This window comes from Carcharodon carcharias, chromosome 34, assembly GCF_017639515.1.
Source record: "Carcharodon carcharias isolate sCarCar2 chromosome 34, sCarCar2.pri, whole genome shotgun sequence".
In the NCBI taxonomy this organism is placed as follows: Eukaryota; Metazoa; Chordata; class Chondrichthyes; order Lamniformes; family Lamnidae; genus Carcharodon; species Carcharodon carcharias.
This window is the reverse complement of record NC_054500.1, coordinates 23,208,977-23,229,694: the sequence shown is the minus strand read 5'-3', so window position 1 is coordinate 23,229,694 and position 20,718 is coordinate 23,208,977. Positions and strand designations below refer to the sequence as shown.

The following is a 20,718-nucleotide window of genomic DNA, read 5'->3' as shown; positions in this document are numbered from 1 at the left end:
AGCTGATCTAAAACTCAGCTAACAGTCTCCTAACACCCACCAAATCCCTGTGCTCATTGTCCTACACCGGCTCCCAATCCAGCAATTCCTCAATTTGAAAATTCTTCTCCTTGTTTTACAATTCTTCTGTGGCCTCTCTCTCTCTCTCTCCCTACCTCTATAATCTCCTCCAGCCCCACATCCCTCCAAGAAACCTGCGCTCCTTCAATTCCGGCTACATCGCTTCAATATTGGAGGCCGTACCTTCGGCTGCCTGGGTTGTAAGCACTGGACATCCCTCCCTAAACCTCTCCACTTCTTTACCTCTGTCTCTTTCTATGTTCCTTAAAACCTGTCCTAATATCTCCTCTTAATATCGATTTTTTTTGTTGTTGTTGATAAATCTTTTGTGAAATATCCGTGGAGTATTTCACTATGTTAAAGGTACTATATAAATGCAAGTCATTGTTGTTTATTGCTGGCTGGTTGTCGGAGTAGAGCAGATTACCCGATCTTTACCAAAGGCGCCCTCTGTTCAGCATTTTGAGTATGGATTATAGTTACCAGGGAACAGGAAGGTTGAGGCCGTGGTGTTACAGCACCACCACTGTCTGGAGGCTGTAATTACCACGTGACAAGTTTACATAGGCAGATTCCATTATGAACATACGATGGATAAAGCTAATAGAGACATGAGATTTTTAATATTTTAGTGAAACTTCCATGGAGTTGGACGTGGGGAGTCAAGAACAGTGTAGTCCAGGTGAAGTGTGGTTGGAGCATGGATTATTGTTGTGCCAGAGAGTCCAATCATGAATATTTATATTGATGTTTCAATCTTAAAATCCAATGTTCCGCTTTATAATGGTGACTAGTTTTATATTTGCCAATGCTCCAGGACTGCCCTGGAGTTGATTGTTAATCTCCAGGTTTGCTGTGTCCAGGACTGTGAACACATCTTGTGAGTTCATTCTCTTCAGTTCTGGAAGTATTGGTGGTGGGCGGATGGAAACCTGTTTGACCGAGTGGGGGCATTTGTAGGGAGTCGAGGGTTGGCTGCGATTTGATGAAACCTCCAGGAATGAGTGCAGGCAGAGTTGGCAACCCTACCGCCGCCTCAGCTAAAAATGACACATGGTGTTTAAAAATAAATGGCCACGTGTGCAGGTCAGATCAGTCCAACAGCCAATTATTCTCATGTGGGTCCTGTTTTAATATCCTTTACTGGATTTTATCCAACACCCAAATCTTGTTCTCCACGTGGGCTGGATGTGAAGCTGGGTTGAGGCAGCTGTGAGTAACTTTTCAAAAGAGGGTCTCACAGCTCACTCAGGCAGGGTTGAGCGGTTGGAGATTTGTTTAGGTGAACAGCCCCTGACCACAATGTTCCTTTTTATTTGTCGCTTTCCTTAGCTCATCGTACAGGATGGTTGGCGGACAGATACTGGATAGGGGTCAGTCAGAAAATAACACATGTAGGGGAAATTTCCCCTACAGGACTGGAGTATCCTGGCCGTGGTCAGGGTGCTTTCATTCTGTGCTAGAGACGCCATTGCTTTGCTCATGGGTCCATACATCATGTGTAACACGGCGTTCGGCACTGGACCGAGAGTCCAGCACCCGGGCACAAGAGAAATAAAGAACTTGCATTTCTATAACGCCTTTCATGACCTCAGGACATCCTGAGCCGCTTTGCAGTGAACAAAGTACTTTTGAAATGTAGTCACTGTTGTAACGTTGGAAACATGGCAGCCAATTTGTGCACAGCAAGCTCCCACAAGCAATGTGTTTTTTTTAAATTTGTTCTGGGGATGTTGGCTTCACTGGCTGGGCCAGCATTTATTGCCCTTGGGAAGGTGGTGGTGAGCTGCCTTTTTGAACCGCTGCAGTCCATGTGGTGTAGGTACACCCACAGTGCTGTTAGGGAGAGAGTCCCAGGATTTTGACCCAGCGACAGTGAAGGAACGGCCAATATATTCCCAAGTCAGGGTGGTGAGTGGTTCGGAGGGGAATTTGGAGGCAGTAGTGTCCCCATCTATCTGCTGCCCTTGTCCTTCTAGATGGTAATGGTCGTGGGTTTGGAAGGTGGTGTCTAAGGGGCATGGGTGGGCAGATAACCTATTTCAATGACATTGTTTGCACTGTTGGATGGTGTGTGGTCCCCCTGTGAGGGTTTCAGCAAATCGTTGCCACATGGGTGGGTTTTGCTCATGTCACTGCCTGGCACTTTCTGCAATTGAACATCACTGCAGTTAAAATCAGGTGTCTGCTACAAGGAATTAGAAACGTCAGCAAGCTGAGCCAGTGTGAGAGCACACTGCACCTTCTACAACGTTTACATGTCTTTCTGTAACGTGCACCACAGGCGCAATACCAAGACAGATGTTCTTGTAGTTATCAGTAATTACATTTTACTTTGGTATTATAAACAATCTTTCAGCAAAGACATCCCAGTAGCTACAGCTGTTTGGGTCTGCGATGCTGGATTGATTCAGGAACCATTCACTTTTCTATGTCAACGATCACAATGTAATTGCAGGGTCTGGCCAATGCGTGGCACTATTGAGCAAACTCCGGCAGCCACTTCCACCACTCTGTCCCCAATTTATATGTAGAAATAAATTATATTCATCAACTGACCGGGCAGTGTACAAGATCTGTGTAACACTTCCACTCAGTGCCATGAATCAACTTCAAGGTGCCCAGCCGCATGAGTTTAAATTCGAATGACCCAATGTTAAAGGGCTAGTGGTCTCCCTGTATGTGGGAGGAGCTCATGTGCCACGTCACTCAATCTGACAGGTCGTCATGGCGATTGTATTAATGACACCCGCAGAAATGTTCCCAAGCTCACCAGCTCTTTCTCGCTAAGTAATTGTTTCAACGAAAAGAAAGACTTTGCATTTCTCAGAGCCTTTCACATCCTCGAGATGTTCCCAAAGCCGACCCACAGCCAATTGAGTTCCTTTATTGAAGTGCAATCACTGTTGTAACGTAGGAAACGGGCAAGTCAATTTGTGCATAGCAAGATCCCACAAACAGCAATGAGATGACAAGGGGAGGCGATGGCGTAGTGGTATTTTCGCTGGGCTGGTAATCCAGAGACCCAGGGTGACGCTCTGGGGACCCGGGTTTGAATCCCACCACAATGACGATGAAACCATTGTCGATTGTCATAAAAACCCATCTGGGTCACTAATGCCCTTTAGGGAGGGAAATTTGCCGTCCTTACCTGGTCTGGCCTACATGTGACTCCAGACCCACAGCAATGTGCTTGGCTGTTAAAAATGCCCTCTGAACAAGGGGTGGACAATAAATGCTGGCCAAGCCCGCGATGCCCACATAGCATTAATGAAAAAAAAACATTATCTCTTAATATGATGTTCATTGAAGGATAAATATTGGCCCTGGACACCTGGGAGAACTCCCCTGCTCTACTTTCAAATAATGCCATGGGATTTTCTTCCCTCTCTAACAGCACTATGGGTGTACCTACACCACATGGACTGCAGCAGTTCAAGAATGCAGCTCACCACCACCTTCTCAAGGGCAACTAGGAATGGGCAATAAATGATGATCTAGTCAGCTACACCCACATCCTGTGAAAGAGTGTGAAAAACATCCGGCTGAAAGGGCAGATGTGACCTCAGTTTAATGAAAGACAGCAGCTCCAACAATGCAGCACTCCCTCAGTACTGACCCTCTGACAGTGCAGCACTCCCTCAGTACTGACCCTCCGACAGTGCAGCACTCCCTCAGTACTGACCCTCCGACAGTGCAGCACTCCCTCAGTACTGACCCTCCGACAGTGCAGCACTCCCTCAGTACTGACCCTCTGACAGTGCAGCACTTCCTCAGTACTGACCCTCTGACAGTGCAGCACTCCCTCAGTACTGACCCTCCGACAGTGCAGCACTCCCTCAGTACTGACCATCCGACAGTGCAGCACTCCCTCAGTACTGACCCTCTGACAGTGCAGCACTCCCTCAGTATTGACCCTCTGACAGTGCAGCACTCCCTCAGTACTGACTCTCTGACAGTGCAGCACTCCCTCAGTACTGACCCTCTGACCGTGCAGCACTCCCTCAGTCCTGACCCTCTGACAGTGCAGCACTCCTTCAGTACTGACCCTCCGACAGTGCAGCACTCCCTCAGTACTGCACTGGGAGTGTCAGCCTGGACTTTGTGCCCAAGTCACTGGAGTTGGGTTTGAACTTGCGACTCTCGGACCCAATGGATATTTTTCAATATTGAAGGCGTTATATTTAATGCAGGCTGTTGATTAAAAGATTAAATTTGTACAATGGGAAACGGTTTGATCCGGTAGAATTCAATGGAATGGGAAATAAATTAATCCATTGGATTCCACATCAGGATCGAAATGCTGCTGGGATGGAATACAAGCGACACTCAAATCTGTCGTCATTCAGGATGATTAAAGTATTTACCATCAGCACCGTGCCAAAAAATAAGGGACAGTTACCTTCCTCTGCATGAACAAATCTCTTTCGTCTTGTTGCCTGGCAACCATGAGTATTTCTCTCCCTCTCTCCTTCTCTTTCTCTCTCTCTCTCTCTTTCTCTGCTAAACTGATGCTGCTGTTGCAGGTTATTTAGCGATTAGTGCAGAACCTGCAACCTAAAATGTTCTGACGTCTGCAAACAGGAAGGTGTTGCCAGAGTTAGCGGGTGCTCACACGCTATTGTCGGGCCAGACCCGCCTTTCTCGGTCTTGACGCCTCTCGTAGTTTGACAGGGAACAGGGGCCACGAGAAAAGAGTGGAAGATGGCTAATGCAGGGAAAGGTAAATCTTATTCTTCCTCTTTGGCTTCGGATGAAGGGATCTCCTCTCTCCCCCACCAGCCCCCTCCCCACCGGCCTTTCCCTCAATGGCTTCTCAGGCAAGTCAAGGACGTTCTCCCATTCATGGTGGAAAGGAACCTGTGTGTGCAGCTGAGCTGTGTGAGTGCAGCGGTGGCTGTGTCCGTTTGTGGTTTTACAATCTGCCTTGCTCAGGAAGTGAGTGCTCGGCGCAGTTTGGCAATGCTTTCCCCTGCAATTAAGACCCACTTATTCTCATCCACCCACCCACCCCACCCCCCCACCCCCCCGCCACTCCCCCCAACCCTGACCCCCAACCTTGTTGAAATTGCACAAATGGTAGATTTCGGCCCATTCCAAGTCCAAAGGCAGCTTTGAAAAGCAGCTTATTGAACAATGACTACAAAAAGAATGTGCTTTATGCTCTAATCTTATCCAATTGACTCAGGGACGCGTTTGCCCAGCTGCCTGTACATTTTGTGTTGTCGGTTTTTCCCCAAATTAACCATTTCTTCTTGTTGCTTCGTCCCACGTTTATTAAAAAAAGGGCGAGTTCCTCAAGGCAGCTTCGCACCCCCATGTTTCCCTCTCCACAAAGGTATAAACTTCAACCGCTGAGCTCAGCGGGACGCAGTCACACCTCCCGAGTCCAAATGTTTTGGGTTAAAGTCGCATTCCAGAGATCTGGGCAGAAAATCCAGACGGATGCTCCCGTTGCTGTACTGAGGGACTGCGGCACTGTCGGAGGGTCAGTACTGAGGGAGTGCGGCACTGTCGGAGGGTCAGTACTGAGGAAGTGCTGCATTGTCGGAGGGTCAGTACTGAGGGAGAGCAACACTGTCGGAGGGTCAGTACTGAGGGAGTGCTGCACTGTCGGAGGGTCAGTACTGAGGAAGTGCTGCATTATCGGAGGGTCAGTACTGAGGGAGTGCTGCACTGTCAGAGGGTCAGTACTGAGGTAGTGCTGCACTGTCAGAGGGTCAGTACTGAGGGAGCGCTGCACTCTCAGAGGGTCAGTACTGAGGGAGTGCTGCACTGTCAGAGAGACAGTACTGAGGGAGTGCTACACTGTTGGAGGTGCCATGCTTTGCCTGAGATGCTACTACTCAAACAAGCTCTGTGTCCTGGATAATATGTATCCCTCAAACAAGGGGACTGAAAGTGCAGGTGTGTCTTAATTATCACATTGCTCTCTGTGGGATCTTGCTTTCTTATTGGCCATGAGTAGGATGGACAGTGGGAATGCGACGGCGGGTGCAGTGGGAATGCGACGGCGGGTGCAGTGGGAATGCGACAGCGGGTGCAGTGGGAATGCGACAGTGGGAATGCGACAGCGGGTGCAGTGGGAATGCGACCGTGGGAATGCGACGGTGGGTGCAGTGGGGTTGCGACGGCGGGTGCAGTGGGAATGCGACAGTGGGAATGCGACAGCGGGGGCAGTGGGAATGCGACGGCGGGCGCAGTGGGAATGCGACAGTGGGAATGTGACAGCGGGGGCAGTGGGAATGCGACGGAGGGGGCTGTGAGAATGCGACAGCGGGGGCAGTGGGAATGCGACGGCGGTGACAGTGAGAATGCGATGGCGGGGGCAGCGGGAATGCGACAGTGGGAATGCGACGGCGGGTGCAGTGGGAATGCGACGGCAGGTGCAGTGGGAATGTGACAGTGGGTATGCGACAGCGGGGGCAGTGGGAATGCGACGGCAGGGGCTGTGAGAATGCGACAGCGGGGGCAGTGGGAATGCGACGGCGGGGCAGTGAGAATGCGACAGCAGTGACAGTGGGAATGCGACGGCAGGGGCAGTGAGAATGCGACAGCAGTGACAGTGGGAATGCGACTGCGGTGACAGTGGGAATGCAACGGCAGGGGCTGTGAGAATGCGACGGCGGGGGCAGTGAGAATGCGACAGTGGGGGCAGTGGGAATGCGACAGCAGTGACAGTGGGAATGCGGCAGTGAGAATGTGACGGTGGGGGCAGCGGGAATGCGGGGGCAGTGACAGTGGGAATGTGACGGCAGTGACAGTGGGAATGCGACAGCGGGGGCAGTGGGAATGCGACGGTGGGGCCAGTGGGAATGCGACGGCAGTGACAGTGGGAATGCGATGGTGGGGGCAGTGAGAATGCGACGGTGGGGGCAGTGGGAATGCGACGGTGGTGACAGTGGGAATGCGACGGTGGGGACAGCGGGAATGCGATGGTGGGGACAGCGGGAATGCGACGGCGGGGGCAGTGGGAATGCGACGGCGGGGGCAGTGGGAATGGGGGGCAGTGACAGTTGGAATGCAGGGCAGTGACAGTTGGAATGCGGGGCAGTGACAGTGGGAATGCGACGGCTGGGACAGTGGGAATGTGATGGCGGGGACAGTGGGAATGCGACGGCTGGGACAGTGGGAATGCGACGGCTGGGACAGTGGGAATGCGACGGCGGGGACAGTGGGAATGCGGCAGTGGGGGCAGTGAGAATGCGGCAGTGGGAGCAGTGAGAATGCGACGGTGGGGGCAGTGAGAATGCGACGGTGGGGGCAGTGAGAATGCGACGGTGGGGGCAGTGAGAATGCGACGGTGGGGGCAGTGAGAATGCGACAGTGGGGGCAGTGGGAATGCGATGGCGGGGGCAGTGGGAATGCGACAGCGGGGACAGTGAGAATGCAACGGTGGAGACAGTGAGAATGCGACGGCGGGGGCAGTGGGAATGCGGGGCAGTGACAGTGGGAATGCAACAGCAGGGACAGTGGGAATGCGACGGCGGGGGCAGTGGGAATGCGACGGTGGGGACAGTGGGAATGTGACGGCGGGGACAGTGGGAATGCGGGGCAGTGACAGTGGGAATGCGATGGCGGGGACAGTGGGAATGCGACGGCGGGGGCAGTGGGAATGCGACAGCACGGGCAGTGAGAATGCGACGGTGGGGACAGTGGGAATGTGACGGCGGGGACAGTGGGAATGCGGGGCAGTGACAGTGGGAATGCGACGGCGGGGACAGTGGGAATGCGACGGCGGGGGCAGTGGGAATGCGACGGCGGGGGCAGTGATAATGCGACGGCGGGGACAGTGGGAATGCGACGGCGGGGACAGTGGGAATGCAACGGCGGGGACAGTGGGAATGTGACGGCGGGGACAGTGGGAATGCGACGGTGGGGACAGCGGGAATGCGACAGCGGGGACAGTGGGAATGCAACGGCGGGGACAGTGGGAATGCAACGGCGGGGACAGTGGGAATGTGATGGTGGGGACAGCGGGAATGCAACGGCGGGGACAGTGGGAATGCAACGGCGGGGACAGTGGGAATGCGATGGCTGGGACACATTGGCACTGGGAGTTTGTGTGTTGTAATCTCTAGAATGTGTCCAAGCCCAGGCTGACAGCTTGAAGAGGAAGGTTATACCCCGGCTACACTGCAAAATAAAACCACTGTAGTTAAATTCAGTCAAACACGAGTGAGATGACAGTGAAAGCTCAGCTTGGATTGAGAGTTTGTCTTGTTAGGAATGGGTGAGGTCAGGGGGGTGAGCTGTTTGTGACCCCATCTCTTAATACTGCTCACCAGCTATATCAACAGATGGCACCTCACTGGGGACTCCTTCCGAGTTCGACTGGTTTTAACGCAGTGTAAAGCCTCGGTTATGAACAAGGTTACAGTGTGAGGCCGAGATACCGTCTTGTATTCCTGTTTGGCCTCACTGTTCTTCTGTCCTTCTCCAGCTCTGCAGCTTCTGTGACTGGAGCATATTGAATCCATCTGGACCGGGCTTTGCTATAAGACCTGGCTGTTTGGAATCAGAGAGTTGAGGTGGCTGCAATGGACTGGAGCCACTGCCTTTAAACCCACCACTGAGGTCCTGAGTCTACTTGGTGGGAGGCTGATCTACTCTGAGGAATTGGAAGGAGTTTGCCAAGTTCCCAGGCTCCCACTTTGACCCTCCTCATGCTCCTTAAGTTGGTGTTTAAGAGAATGGATTCAGTGGGCTGCAGCTATTACAAACTCAGGAGTGTGCGTTACAAATGAATCATTTATACCTCATTCCAGCAATGTTACAACCAGGGTTTTATTTCGTGACCGATGTTTATTGAAGACTCTCAGTCAGGAGGGGAGGATTAGCTAACCTGTGGTCTAATGGGCTGACTGGGATTTGGCCAGTCCGAGCTGTAATACAAACTGTGGAGGGTGACGGTGCATCATTAACCATTTGCTTGCTGCAATGTCATCTCAGCAGCAAAACTGCTTCAGCTCGAAACAGAGGACCAGCTGGTCAACAATCAGTGAACCAGCGGCCTGGTTTGGGCCTTTCACGTGGATAATAACAGACAGTAAAACCCCTGCACCCCACCCACCCCCCCCAACCTCCCTGCCCACCCTACTCCCACGAACCCCCCCCACCCCCCGCCCACCAGTCCATCCAGAGCCCCCCCCAAAACAGTTCTGGTGCCTTTTGTATCTACCCTCCCCCGCCCCACACAAGATCATGTGACCTCCTGGGACTGGCAAGAAGCCCAGCTTAAAAACTGAAAGATGTTCAGAAATAGGAGCAGGAAGAGGCTGTTCGGCCCTTTGAGCCTGCTCTGCTGTTCAATTAAATAATTGACTGATCTTCCAGCTCAGTTCTCCCACTGTGGCCCTTTCCTCAAGTGCCCATAATCCCTAGCGGTCTCAGTCTTGACTATTGCTCAACAAGTGAGCACCCAATGCTCTCTCTGGGGATGGATCTTGATAATTTATTGAGGTTCAGTCTTTTGGGTTAATCTTAGTCTCTGGGAATGGAGAACTTCAAAGACTCGCAGTCTGCTGGGTGAAGAAATTCCTCCTCATCTCCGTGTAGGTTGTCAGCTTCCTTATTTCGGGACTGTGATTGTGTTCTGGTTTCCCCCTGTCAATCCTCCTTCAGCATGTGAGATGTTTCAATAAATATTAAGTTGCTGCTGTAACACAACAGGAGTTTATCAAACTTGCAGGATTATGACACTATTTAGATAAAGCTCTCCGCGTATGACAGGCCCTTCCGGCAAGTGTGGCTCTTAGTTTCTGCATTGAATCACAGTTTATCAAAAGGACTCTTGCCCTGAAACATTGTGTTTGTCAACGGACTGTGAGCGTTGCCACAGGAGGTCTGCTTGTGGTTAATTAAAAGATGTGACTGTCATTATGAATTAGTACTTTAATAGGCTATAATTCAAACCCCAAGGGTTAAAATGAACATTGTAGACGATTAGATTGGAACGCCTTGATTAGATTACTATCTTTTAATCATTCCCAGTTGCTGGTTATTGTAAATAAGTCACTGAGGGTCGGGTATCTCTGGGGACTTGAATCCCAGAGGTCGTCACTCAGAATTACCTCCTTGCAAGACAGAGAAAATAAGAATCACGGCCTCCGAATTCCCTCCGGTCTGCTTCCATTGACTGGCAGTGTGACTGAAATGCCACTAATGCCTGGGAGATGGGTTTCCGTTGCAGTCACGGTGAAGTTACGGCAGGGGTGTGGGGCAGCCCTGTGAAAGATCTAGGCCCTGTCCCTTGGGAGGTGGACCCTGGAAACACCGGAAAATTGGGTTTAACTAAAGTTCCAGGTTCCCTCGATGCTTTGGCTGGGAAACACGTCTCGTGGTGGGTGCTGACGGCTCCTGCTTTAATTACCTGACTTGTGGCCTGAGCAAATCTCCAGTGGAGCAGCAGTAGAGGAGGAGGTTGGTCTCGATCCTCTTGGAAAGAAGGTGGAATAGTCACCCTTTAAATCAGGATCTTTCGCTGGAAAATGCAGTTATGAAGAGCAAGGTATTGGTCTTATTTTTAATTTATTCGTTCATGGGATGTAGGCTTCGCTGGCTGGGCCCAGCATTTATTGTCCATCCCTAGTTGCCCCTTGAGAAGGTGGTGGTGAGCTGCCTTCTTGAACCGCTGCAGTCCATGTGGTGTAGGTACACCCACAGCGCTGTTACGGAGGGAGTTCCAGGATTTTGACCCAGCGACAGTGAAGGAATGGTGATATATTTCCAAGTCAGGATGGTGAGTGACTTGGAGGGGAACTTCCAGGTGGTGGTGTTCCCATCTGTCTGCTGCCCTTGTCCTTCTAGATGGTAGTGGTCGTGGGTTTGGAAGGTGCTGTCGAAGGAGCCTTGATGAGTTCCTGCAGTGCATCTCGTAGATGGTACACACACTGCTCCTACTGTGTGTCGGTGGTGGTGGTAGTGAATGTTTGTGGATGTGGTGCAAATCAAGCGGGGCTGCTTTGTCCCGGATGATGTCGAGCTTCTTGAGTGTTGTGGGAGCTGCACTCATCCAGGCAAGTGGGGAGTATTCCATCACACTCCTGACTTGTACTTAATGAGCATGGGAATATTCTCAACATCGGTGAAACGTCTGAGATCTTTCCCTATTGATAAAGGCAGAAGGTAAAACATGTACCGTATATCACAGCATATAAGTCGACCTGGCATATAAGACAACCCCATTTTTCAGCCCCATAAATCATGTTTTCAAATATACTGGAGCATAAGTTGAACCCCCCCTTCCCAGCCATGACACGCTATACTCTCATTAGTCATCAGCCTCAAATTTTCACCTCTCAAATGGATGTTTTACTTACCAGCACCTTATAACTGTGCACAGGGATCAAGCGGGCGATAGGGACTGTATGTGAAGATGCGCAGGAGTTTAAGACGCACCCACACACAGCAGACCCGTGTGGCGGACGACAAAAATGGTGACCACCCACACCAGCGGTTCACTTTTATACTCACCGTAAAAGTTGACCCCATATTTGAAGGGATTTTTTGGGGCTTCAAAGGTCGACTTCTACACCGACATTTATGGTAGCTATTGAGGATAATTGTAGACAGGTCTCGCAGCGCCTATTGGCTCAGTGGGTAACCCTTTTGCCTCTGGGTCTGAAGTTTGCGGGTTCAAGCCCCATTCTGGAAACACGAACAGGAAAAGGAGGCTGGCACTCTTAGTACAGGACTGAGGGAGTGCTGCATGGTTGGAGGTGCAGTCTTTCAGTTGAGATTTTAAACAAAGGTCCTGACTGACCTCTGCAGATGCTGTCAGACCTGCTGAGTTTTTCCGGGTATTTTTGTTTTTATCCTGACTGACCTCTCAGGTTGACATGGAAAGATCCCATTGGCACTCTTTGAAGCAGTGTAGGGGAATTCTTAAGAGTACGTAACGACCTCAGGACACCCTAAACCGCTTCGCCGCCGGCGAAGTACCCTTGAAATGCGGTCGCTGTTGTAGAGGGAGAAGTGTGGCAACCCCAGTTTGTGCACAGCAAGCTCCCACGGAGAGCAGTGAGGGAAAATGACCAGACATGCTCTCTAGTGATGGCTGTTGACAAAACTTGTCTGGGATACAAAGGAGGAGCCCAATGCAATCTTCCCGGAATGAGATGTTTAATGCCTTCTCTGAAGGAGCACAGCCTCCTCCTAAGTACCACTTAGAAAGCTCGAGCGAAATGCGTGGACGAAGTGAGATTGAACCCCTGAAATCCTGACTTGGATGGTGCTCCGCTCTGAGCCCAGCTGACTCAGAAATGTCTTGGAATCCAGGAATTTTTTTTTTCCCTCTTAAGCCGAAAGCAGGAATCTCTCTAAAGAGGCTGGGATTATAAAGACGTGCTCCACATACCTTGAATGGTATTGGTTAGGCAGGGGGAAGTGTAATCGGGTTCAGCGGTCCTGCTTTCTCGAGAGCTTGCGACAGTTTGTTGGCTGCTCACAATGAATGGGGCAGGAGCCTGTCAGAGACACAGGCAGACAAAAAAAGCTTATGTTCTCCTCACCACCCCCCCGGAGAGAGGAAATCTTGCTGGAGTTTGGAAATGTCCCGTAAGCGTGATGTTGCAGTGAGTAATGAGAAAGGTTGGTAAGTCAGAACGCCTCACAAAGGGGAGGAAGATTTTTCTGGGGGTGAGGGAGGGAGGGGGGGTTGGTGGGGGACTGGTGGGTGGGTGGAGAGTGAGTGGTTTTGTTTAAGGGGCTGTGGGGGGTATCAACAGGGCAGACTGGGGGTCATTGGCCAGCTGTGTCTGAATGGAATCAGTGTGTTACAGACACTTTTGTATTCTGTGATATGTGACTGTTTTACACAGTCTGGTTAGTTTTAGGTGAGTGAGAGGGCTTTGTAAAACTGTCTGGGCTCTTTAACCCTATCCATGCCTATTAGAAGGCTGCCTTGCATTTAGATAGCGCTTTTCACAGCCTCAGGAGGCCCCAAAGCGCTTTACGCTTTGAAGTGCAGTCACTGTCGTGATGTAGGAAACGCAGCAGCCAACATGCGCACAGCAAGATCCCAATAGGAGCAATAATGACCAGTTCTTCTATTTTTAGTGATGCTGGTTGAAGGACGCTGGGGAGAACTCCCCCTGCTCATCTTTGAAATAGTGGCTGTGAGACCTTTTACATACAAACACAGAAAATAGCAGCAGAAGCAGGCCATTCGGCCCCTCGAGCATGCTCTGCCATTCAATAAGATCATGCTGATCTGTTTGTGTTTCGAATTCCACATTCCCATCTAACCCCGATTAACTTTTGATCCCCTTGCCTAACAAGAATCTATCTACTTCTGCCTTAAAATATTCAATGACCCCGTCTCCTCCACCTTCGGAGGGAGAGAATTCCAGAGTCGCACAACCCTCGGAGGGAAAGAATTCTCCTCATCTCTGTCTGTTCACCTGAGAGAGCAGATGAGGCTTCAGTTGAATATCTCATCTGAAAGACAGCACCTCTGACTGTGCAGCACTCCCCCAGTACCATGCTGGGAGTATCAGCCTAGATTTTGTGCTCAGGTATCTAGAGTGGGACTTGAACTATGACATTCTGACTCAGTGGTGAGATCCATAATTCCAGAAGAAGAGGAGGAAGGGACAGCCCAAGTAACCAAAAAGGAAACAAGGAATTTCACGCCAGAAGTAGCTAAGTTACTGGAATCCACGATTGAGGACAGAATAAATTGGCAATTGGAAAAGTGTTAATTGATTTGTGAATGATAGGTTCTGCCTAACTAACAAAAGTGGAGCTTCCGGACAGGCTCATTGAGCTAGTGGCTCGAGGAAGACCAACGCTGTCATGGATGTGATTTTCAGAAGGGGTTTAATTAGGTTTTATCTTGGAGATGACCTTCTGGAACAGTTTGCACACTTGTTTGGTAGGCGGAAGGCCAGAAGTTCAGAATCATTCACCAATCAATGGACAATGAAAGGTTTTAGTGTTCTGATGTAAGGTTTTTCCATTAATGACACAGCATCTCTAAGAACAGCTTCTTCCAAACCTCCAGACCCCAGTCACTCAAACAGGACCAAGCAGCGAGTGAGAAAGACACAACTGAATGGGGCCGAGTTGCCAAGGTTTAGGAGCCTAGGAACGTGGCATTAGGGTCATAGGTTAAACTTTGCTGGACACATGTTGAGGATGGCCATGGAAACACATCGGATGCTAATGGTCTGAGAATATTGCTGGTTGGTTCATGGATTCTGATCTCCTCGGTCAGCACGAGATTGAACTGGTAAAAGAAGCTCGGGCTGAAGTGTAAGATTCAAAGGATGAGACAGAGTGCCAGGTAGAAGGATTATTCTTTGTTGAAGGTGTTGTGCTGAAGAAACTCTGTTGGATCTTCCTGGAAAATGGGCTCTGGGCTCCTCTATTTCTGTTTTCCCTCTGGGACCCTATTTTTGTATTGAGACACTTCATGAAACTACATGAAATTGACAGCACAGAGACAGGTCGATTGGCCCAACTAATCCCATGCTTCATTCTCCACATGAGCCTCCTCCCATCCTGCTTCATCTCGCCCTATCAACATCTTGTCTCCCTCGAGCTCTTCCCCTTAAATGTATCTATACTATTCACCGTAACCACTTGCTGTGGGAGTGAGTTCCACATTCTCACCACTCTCTGGGTAAAGAGGTTTCTTCCGAATTCCTTATTGGATTTAGTAGTGACCACCTTAAATTTATGGCTCCCATTTCTGGCCTCCACCACAAGTGGTACCATCTTGTCTCCGTCTGCTCTATCAAATCATTTATCATTTTAAAGGCCTCTTTCAGGTCATCCTTCGGCCTTCTCTTTCTTAGAGAAAAGGGCCCCAGCTTGTTCAGTCTTTCCCTGACAGTTATACCCTCTCAATCCTGGTATCAACCTCACAAAGGAAAAAAAAAATCACCTTCCCCAGTGTCTCCAGATCCTTTTGCTACACAGGCCATGAGAAGATCTTGAATGTTGAACTGTTCCATATCGGCCATACGGCAGTTATGAAAGGACAAAAAATTGAACAAAAACCTAGGTGGGAGGCTCTGAGGGGATTATAAGATCATAAGAAACAGGAGGAGGCCATTCAGCCCATCGAGCCTGCTCCGCCATTCAATAAGATCATGGCTGATCTGATTGTGGCCTCAACTCCACTTTCCTGCCCGTCCCCTGTAACCCTTAACTCTCTTGTTGATCAAAAATCTGTCTAACTCCACCTTGAATATAGTCAATGACCCAGCCTCCACTGCTCTCGGGAGAAGCCAATTCCACAGACTAACTGTTAATCTATTGTCAATTACATTGTTAAGGTTTGGTAATGTTAATTACATTGTTAAGGTTAAGAGAAACAGGTGATGGATACTAATGGTCTTTGAGCACGTATAAATAGGGGACAGCTGGGACACTGGGTTGAGTGGGAGGAGAGCTGGGAGAGTGAACAAGTCAATAAACTCTCTCAATAAAGAAAGGCTCTGTATCTTGGTTTTGGCTTCACCAATTGACTTAGGCTCTATTAACATGAATGACCCTACAATACCCTACATCTTTGTCTTAAATGTGGAGACCCCTTATTTTGAAACTATGACCCCCCCCACTAAGTTCTAGATTCCCCCCATGAGGAGAAACATCGTCTCAGCATCCACCTTGTCAAACCCCCTCAGAGTTTTATAAGTTTCAATAGGGCTTAAAATCCTGGAGATCACTCCCTAACAGCACTGTGGGTGTGCCTACCCTTCAGGGACTGCAGCGGTTCAAGAAGGCAGCTCACCACCACCTTCTCAAGGGCAATTAGGGATGGGCAATAAATGCTGGGCCCAGCCAGCGAAGCCCACATCTAATAAATGAATTTTTTAAAAAAAAATCAGTTCCTATTCTTCTCCAGTTACTGAGAAACGGAGTGCGATTACAGTGACAGCATTTAAACTGATACTTTCAGAAGCATTGCCCACAGTCGTCCACTGACAATGCCTGTCGGGGAACCACCCACGTGCCCTGTGACTCTGCCTCCGAACATCAAACCCCTCGTTGAACACGTTCATCGCGTTGGATGATTGCGATTGATCAGATTTTGTAACTGCATTCAGCTAAGTGTGACACATTTAAGGGGAAGCTAGATAAGTACACAAGGGAGGCAGGAACAGAAAGATGGTGCTGATAGATTGAGATGAAATAGGCTGGATTATGGCCTGTGTGAAGTATAAACACTGTACAGAGCAGTTGGGTGAATGACTTGTCTCCGCGCTGTAATTTTGATGTAAAACGAACATTTTCAAGTCCTGGCAGCAGCAGTGAAAAACTGCTTTAAAAAGATTGTATCAGAATTCTCTGCCCACTGTTCTATTCTGTTAAAGTTAGTAAAGTAACAAGGACCTCTGAAGCGGTTGATGTGTCTGCCACAAGGTTTGGAACTGACCAGTATTGCAGGATTACTGACGCTAAAGATTTCAACTGAAAATTTCAAGATTGAGATCGACAGATTTTTGCTGGGTAAGGGGTGTGGAGCATAGACAGATAAATGGAATTAAGATGCCAATCAGCCATGAACTAATTGGATGATGGAACAGGCTCGAGGGGCTGAACGGCCTTCTGCTGCCCCTAGACTCTGTAGTTTGTGTGAGGGATGTATTGATTCTTTGCTAATGAATATTAGAAGAAGTTGCTCAGAATATGAATCTTGCTGAAAAGCGAGACATGTTACCGAAGCTTTTCATCTTGCACTCATCAGGACAAATGCAAGAATGCCAAATTTCAAACAATCACAACAATTTGTGCTACTGGAGTAAAAGGTGACGATTGGCTGGCAAGTCAACTCTGGCTGAAGCATTGTCGTGTAGAAAGCAACGGGGAACTCAGCATGGTAGATGTGTGAAAGAGGTTTCAAAACCAATGCCCTATTAACTCTTCCAAGAAAGGAGTTGGATAGACAGTTGGCTGGAAACTGGTAGGTGGGTTCCATTCTGCAACAATCAATCTCTCTGTTGGATATCATGGCACATGTGTGTTTGGCACTGGAGCCAAAGATGAAGGGAGGGCAAAGGTGTCTGATCAAATGAATATTATAGTGTGTTGCTTCGATTTGGTGAGTTAGATTGCCTGTTGAGCTGAACGGCCTCTTCACGTTCTGTGCTTTATTGCGCTCCTAATTCTGCCTTCTTCCTTTTTTGTAGTTTCCTCCAGACCTTGTTCAGCCTCGTCTCTCAGCCTGATGTCAGCCGTTGTTGATGGGATGTCCACTGACCCGATCTCGGGAAGCTGCACGTCAGTCAACACCGTGTGCTCGGACAGTGACCGCCCTGTCAGCCTCAGCTCCTCTACCTCCTCGGCCTCGCTGCAGGACAGTCACAGTTCGTTTGGGAGCAATGGGGCTCTGGTGTCCAGCACCAGTGGCCTAAACTACCCGCCGCAGCATGGAAGCGATATCAGCCTAGACTTGACGCCGGTCAGCCATATGAAGGCTCTGCCTGATGAGATGAATGGAAGGGCTGAGAGCCTGGGGATTGAAGCCAATGGCCACGTGATGGAGAGAGCTCCGAGGACCAAGTGCCAAAATGCTACCTGCCCTTCTGTGACATCCAAACCCAAAGAGCCACTTGCCAAGCTCTCACACGTGGATAGAGTAGTGAAGGAAATCATTGAAACCGAACAGGCGTACGTTAGGGATTTGAAGAGTATCGTAGAGGTAAGGTGGTGCAGTTTGGGCTCAACCGATGCGACACTTACCGAGCAGAATGGCAGGCAGGAGAATAGCAGCTGTCCCACACTCATGATAACTAAACACATCTCCCTCCCACATTCCCCCCACCACCCCAGCACCTTCCCCGCTCCTGCAACCAATAACCTCCCGTGAGGGGGAAGAACCGGGCCAATTGCGGGAAGAAATATTCTGGGCAATTCCTCCCCTTACCCTCAGGTTATCAAAACCAGGCCAGGAGATCCAGGAATTCTTTCGAGCCAATATTTATCCCTCAATCAATATCACAAAAACTGATTATCTGGTCAATGTCACATTGCGTATCGCGTGAGTCATTATCACGTTGCTGTTCGTGGGAGCTTGCTGTGCGCAAATTGGTTGCTGCATGACAACAGTGACTACACTCCAAAAACACGTCATCGGCTGGAAGGCACTTTGCGATGTCCGATGTTTGTGAATGGTGCTATTTCACTGCAAGTCTTTTTTTATAACCATTTCTACTCTCTAACATCCACATACCTAACCAAGATATTAACCCTAACCCTTCACATATGCAGGGTGTTCCAAAATGTTTTATAGACAATTAAGTACTTTTGAAATGGAGTCACTGTTATGAAGTAGGAAACTATACTGTCCACAACAAGCCCCCACAAGCAGCGAAGAGATAATCAACCAGATTCTCTGGTTTTAGAGATGTCAATTGAGGGATAAATGTTGGCTCGAGAGAATTCCTGGATCTCCTGGCCTGGTTTTGATAACCTGAGGGTTATCAATAATGACACAGGATACTTTGTGTCCCTCTAAGGAAGGAAATGGGGTCTTGGTTGGATGACTCATCCAGCAGACAGCAGCAGTGACAATGCTGCACTCCCTCAGTGCTGCACTGAGGCCTCAGCCTAGACTGTGTGCTAAAGTGGGCCTTGAATTCTTGAGCTTTTAACTCAAAGGTGAGTCCTAGCAGCTGTGCCATTCTGATGGAGCAGGAGAAGCAGTCCCTACTTGACTGGGTGGAGTTGAGTGACGACCAAGGTGATTTATGAAACCAGGTTTGGTAATTTGTGAGTTAGCATCAGAAAAGAGGAGAATGAAAGTTGATGGATTGTCATAAAAACCCAACTGGTCCAATAGTTCCCTCAGAGAGGGGATCCTGTCCCTTCACCACCACCATCTGTGCCTCATTATATGTTTGATTCTTAATATCCTCTAATATGGCTTAGCAATTGTTAGCATGGACACCACCATTTCTCAGGCAGCTAAGAATAACCAATAAACACAGCCATCATCACACAAAAAAGGAGAACATATTAGAAAAACCTTAGAGAATTTTTTGTTTTAGGATAATTGTCAAGAAAAACACATGGAGTATAGTGTTCAACTCTGGCTCCCCGCACTTCAGGAAGGATGTCAAGGCCTTGGAGAGGGTGTGGAGGGAGATTTACCAGAATGGGACCCGGGATGAGGGACTTCAGCTCACACGGAGAGACTGGAGAAAATGGGATTGTTCTCCTTCGAGCAGAGAAGGTTAAGGGGGGATTTTATTGCATTGTTCAAAATTATAAGGGGGTTTGACAGAGTAAATAAGGAGAAAGTGTTTCCAGGGCAGGCCAGCTGATGACTAGAGGTACAGCAATTTAAGGTGATTGGCGAAATGATGAGTAGAGAGACGAGGAAGAATATTTTTACACAACATGTTGTTGTGATCTGGAATGCGCTAACTGAAAGCAGATTCGGTTGTAACTTTCAAAAGGAAATTGGATAAATACTTGAATGAAAAATTACCAGGGCTTTGGGGAAGGAGCTGGGGGAGTGATGGGCTGAAAGGCCTGTTTCAGCACTGTATAACTCTGACTCTATGAGTAGGACTAATTAGATAGCTCTTTCAAAGAGCCAGCACAAGAATGATGGGCCAAATGGCCTCCTGTGCGGTGTGCTTCTATGATTCTAACCCCATTCTATGGAATGAGATTGGAGGAGACTTGGTATTGGATTCAAAAATATTAACACTTGATTGATGTAGAAAATCAAGCTGACTGGATGTGAAACATTAAGGGCACAAAAGGCAAGCCACAGTCAGATTGTCCCTGACTATCACCCCTCCCAGTGTGATCCTGACTGGAAATGTATGATTTACCCAGACTCTCCTCTGACTCTGGGGCCGAGGGTAACTTGAGACTGAGGCAGAATTGTGAAGTTAATTGGAATAGCTCGAGATTCTTTTTAAAAGCAAGGAGCTAACCGATTTTACAGAAATGTCACTGTTCGCCCGACACTGAGTGAAGGGACATTGCCTTGTGTTAATTATAACGTGTGCAATAGCGAGTCCCTTTAATAGGGTTCTCTCATCTAATGCAACCCCTGCAATTAAGCAACATTTATAGTTCCCTTACAGTTAGGGAGCCAGTGCAGGCACTGAAGAGCTCTTATTAATTACTGCCCTGGTCTGTTACTCATTGCACATAGTCCCTGTTTGAGGAAATCAGTGGGATATTTCTCAAGGACTTGGCCGGCTTTATAGTTCAATAACTGCAGGAAACGACTGTTAGATCTTGGATTTTGAGGTCTGGAATCCATTCAGAACTCTAATGTCAAGTATTCAAGAGTTTGATAGTTGATTCAGGATTGAAAGTGTCACAGTATAGTAATTCACAGTATAGTAATTCACAGTATAGTAATTCAAGCCCAGGGTAATGCAAGTATGGATTGTAAAGGTGTGCTCACTAAGCATGCATCTAGTCACACCACGTCAACAATGTACCAAATTTGATTGGTATTATTGCGATGTGTTATCACATAGGACACATTTGCTCTTTCTGCAGTGCCTCAATCGGTGGGTAATGCTCCCACTTCTCATCCAGGAGATTAGGGGTTCAGAGTTCCACACCAGAGACATGAGCTGACATTCCCTGTGCAGCACTGAGGGAAAGCCACACTGTCGGAGGTGCCATCTTTCAGATGAGATGTTACGTTCCCCCAGTGTCCTAGCCAACATTTGT

General features: G+C 48.8%; 1 protein-coding gene across 1 annotated transcript in view; it reads left to right on the top strand.

Moving 5' to 3' along the window:
* The first annotated feature begins 4,753 nt into the window (after positions 1 to 4,753).
* The window catches only part of plekhg2 (pleckstrin homology domain containing, family G (with RhoGef domain) member 2), a 172,300-nt gene continuing 156,335 nt past the window's right edge, over positions 4,754 to 20,718 (top strand). The window contains exons 1-2 of the mRNA XM_041179291.1: positions 4,754 to 4,783; positions 17,202 to 17,713. Coding sequence (XP_041035225.1) covers positions 4,765 to 4,783; positions 17,202 to 17,713 — 531 coding nt within the window. The 5' untranslated portion in view covers positions 4,754 to 4,764. The remainder of the gene's footprint in view (positions 4,784 to 17,201; positions 17,714 to 20,718) is intronic.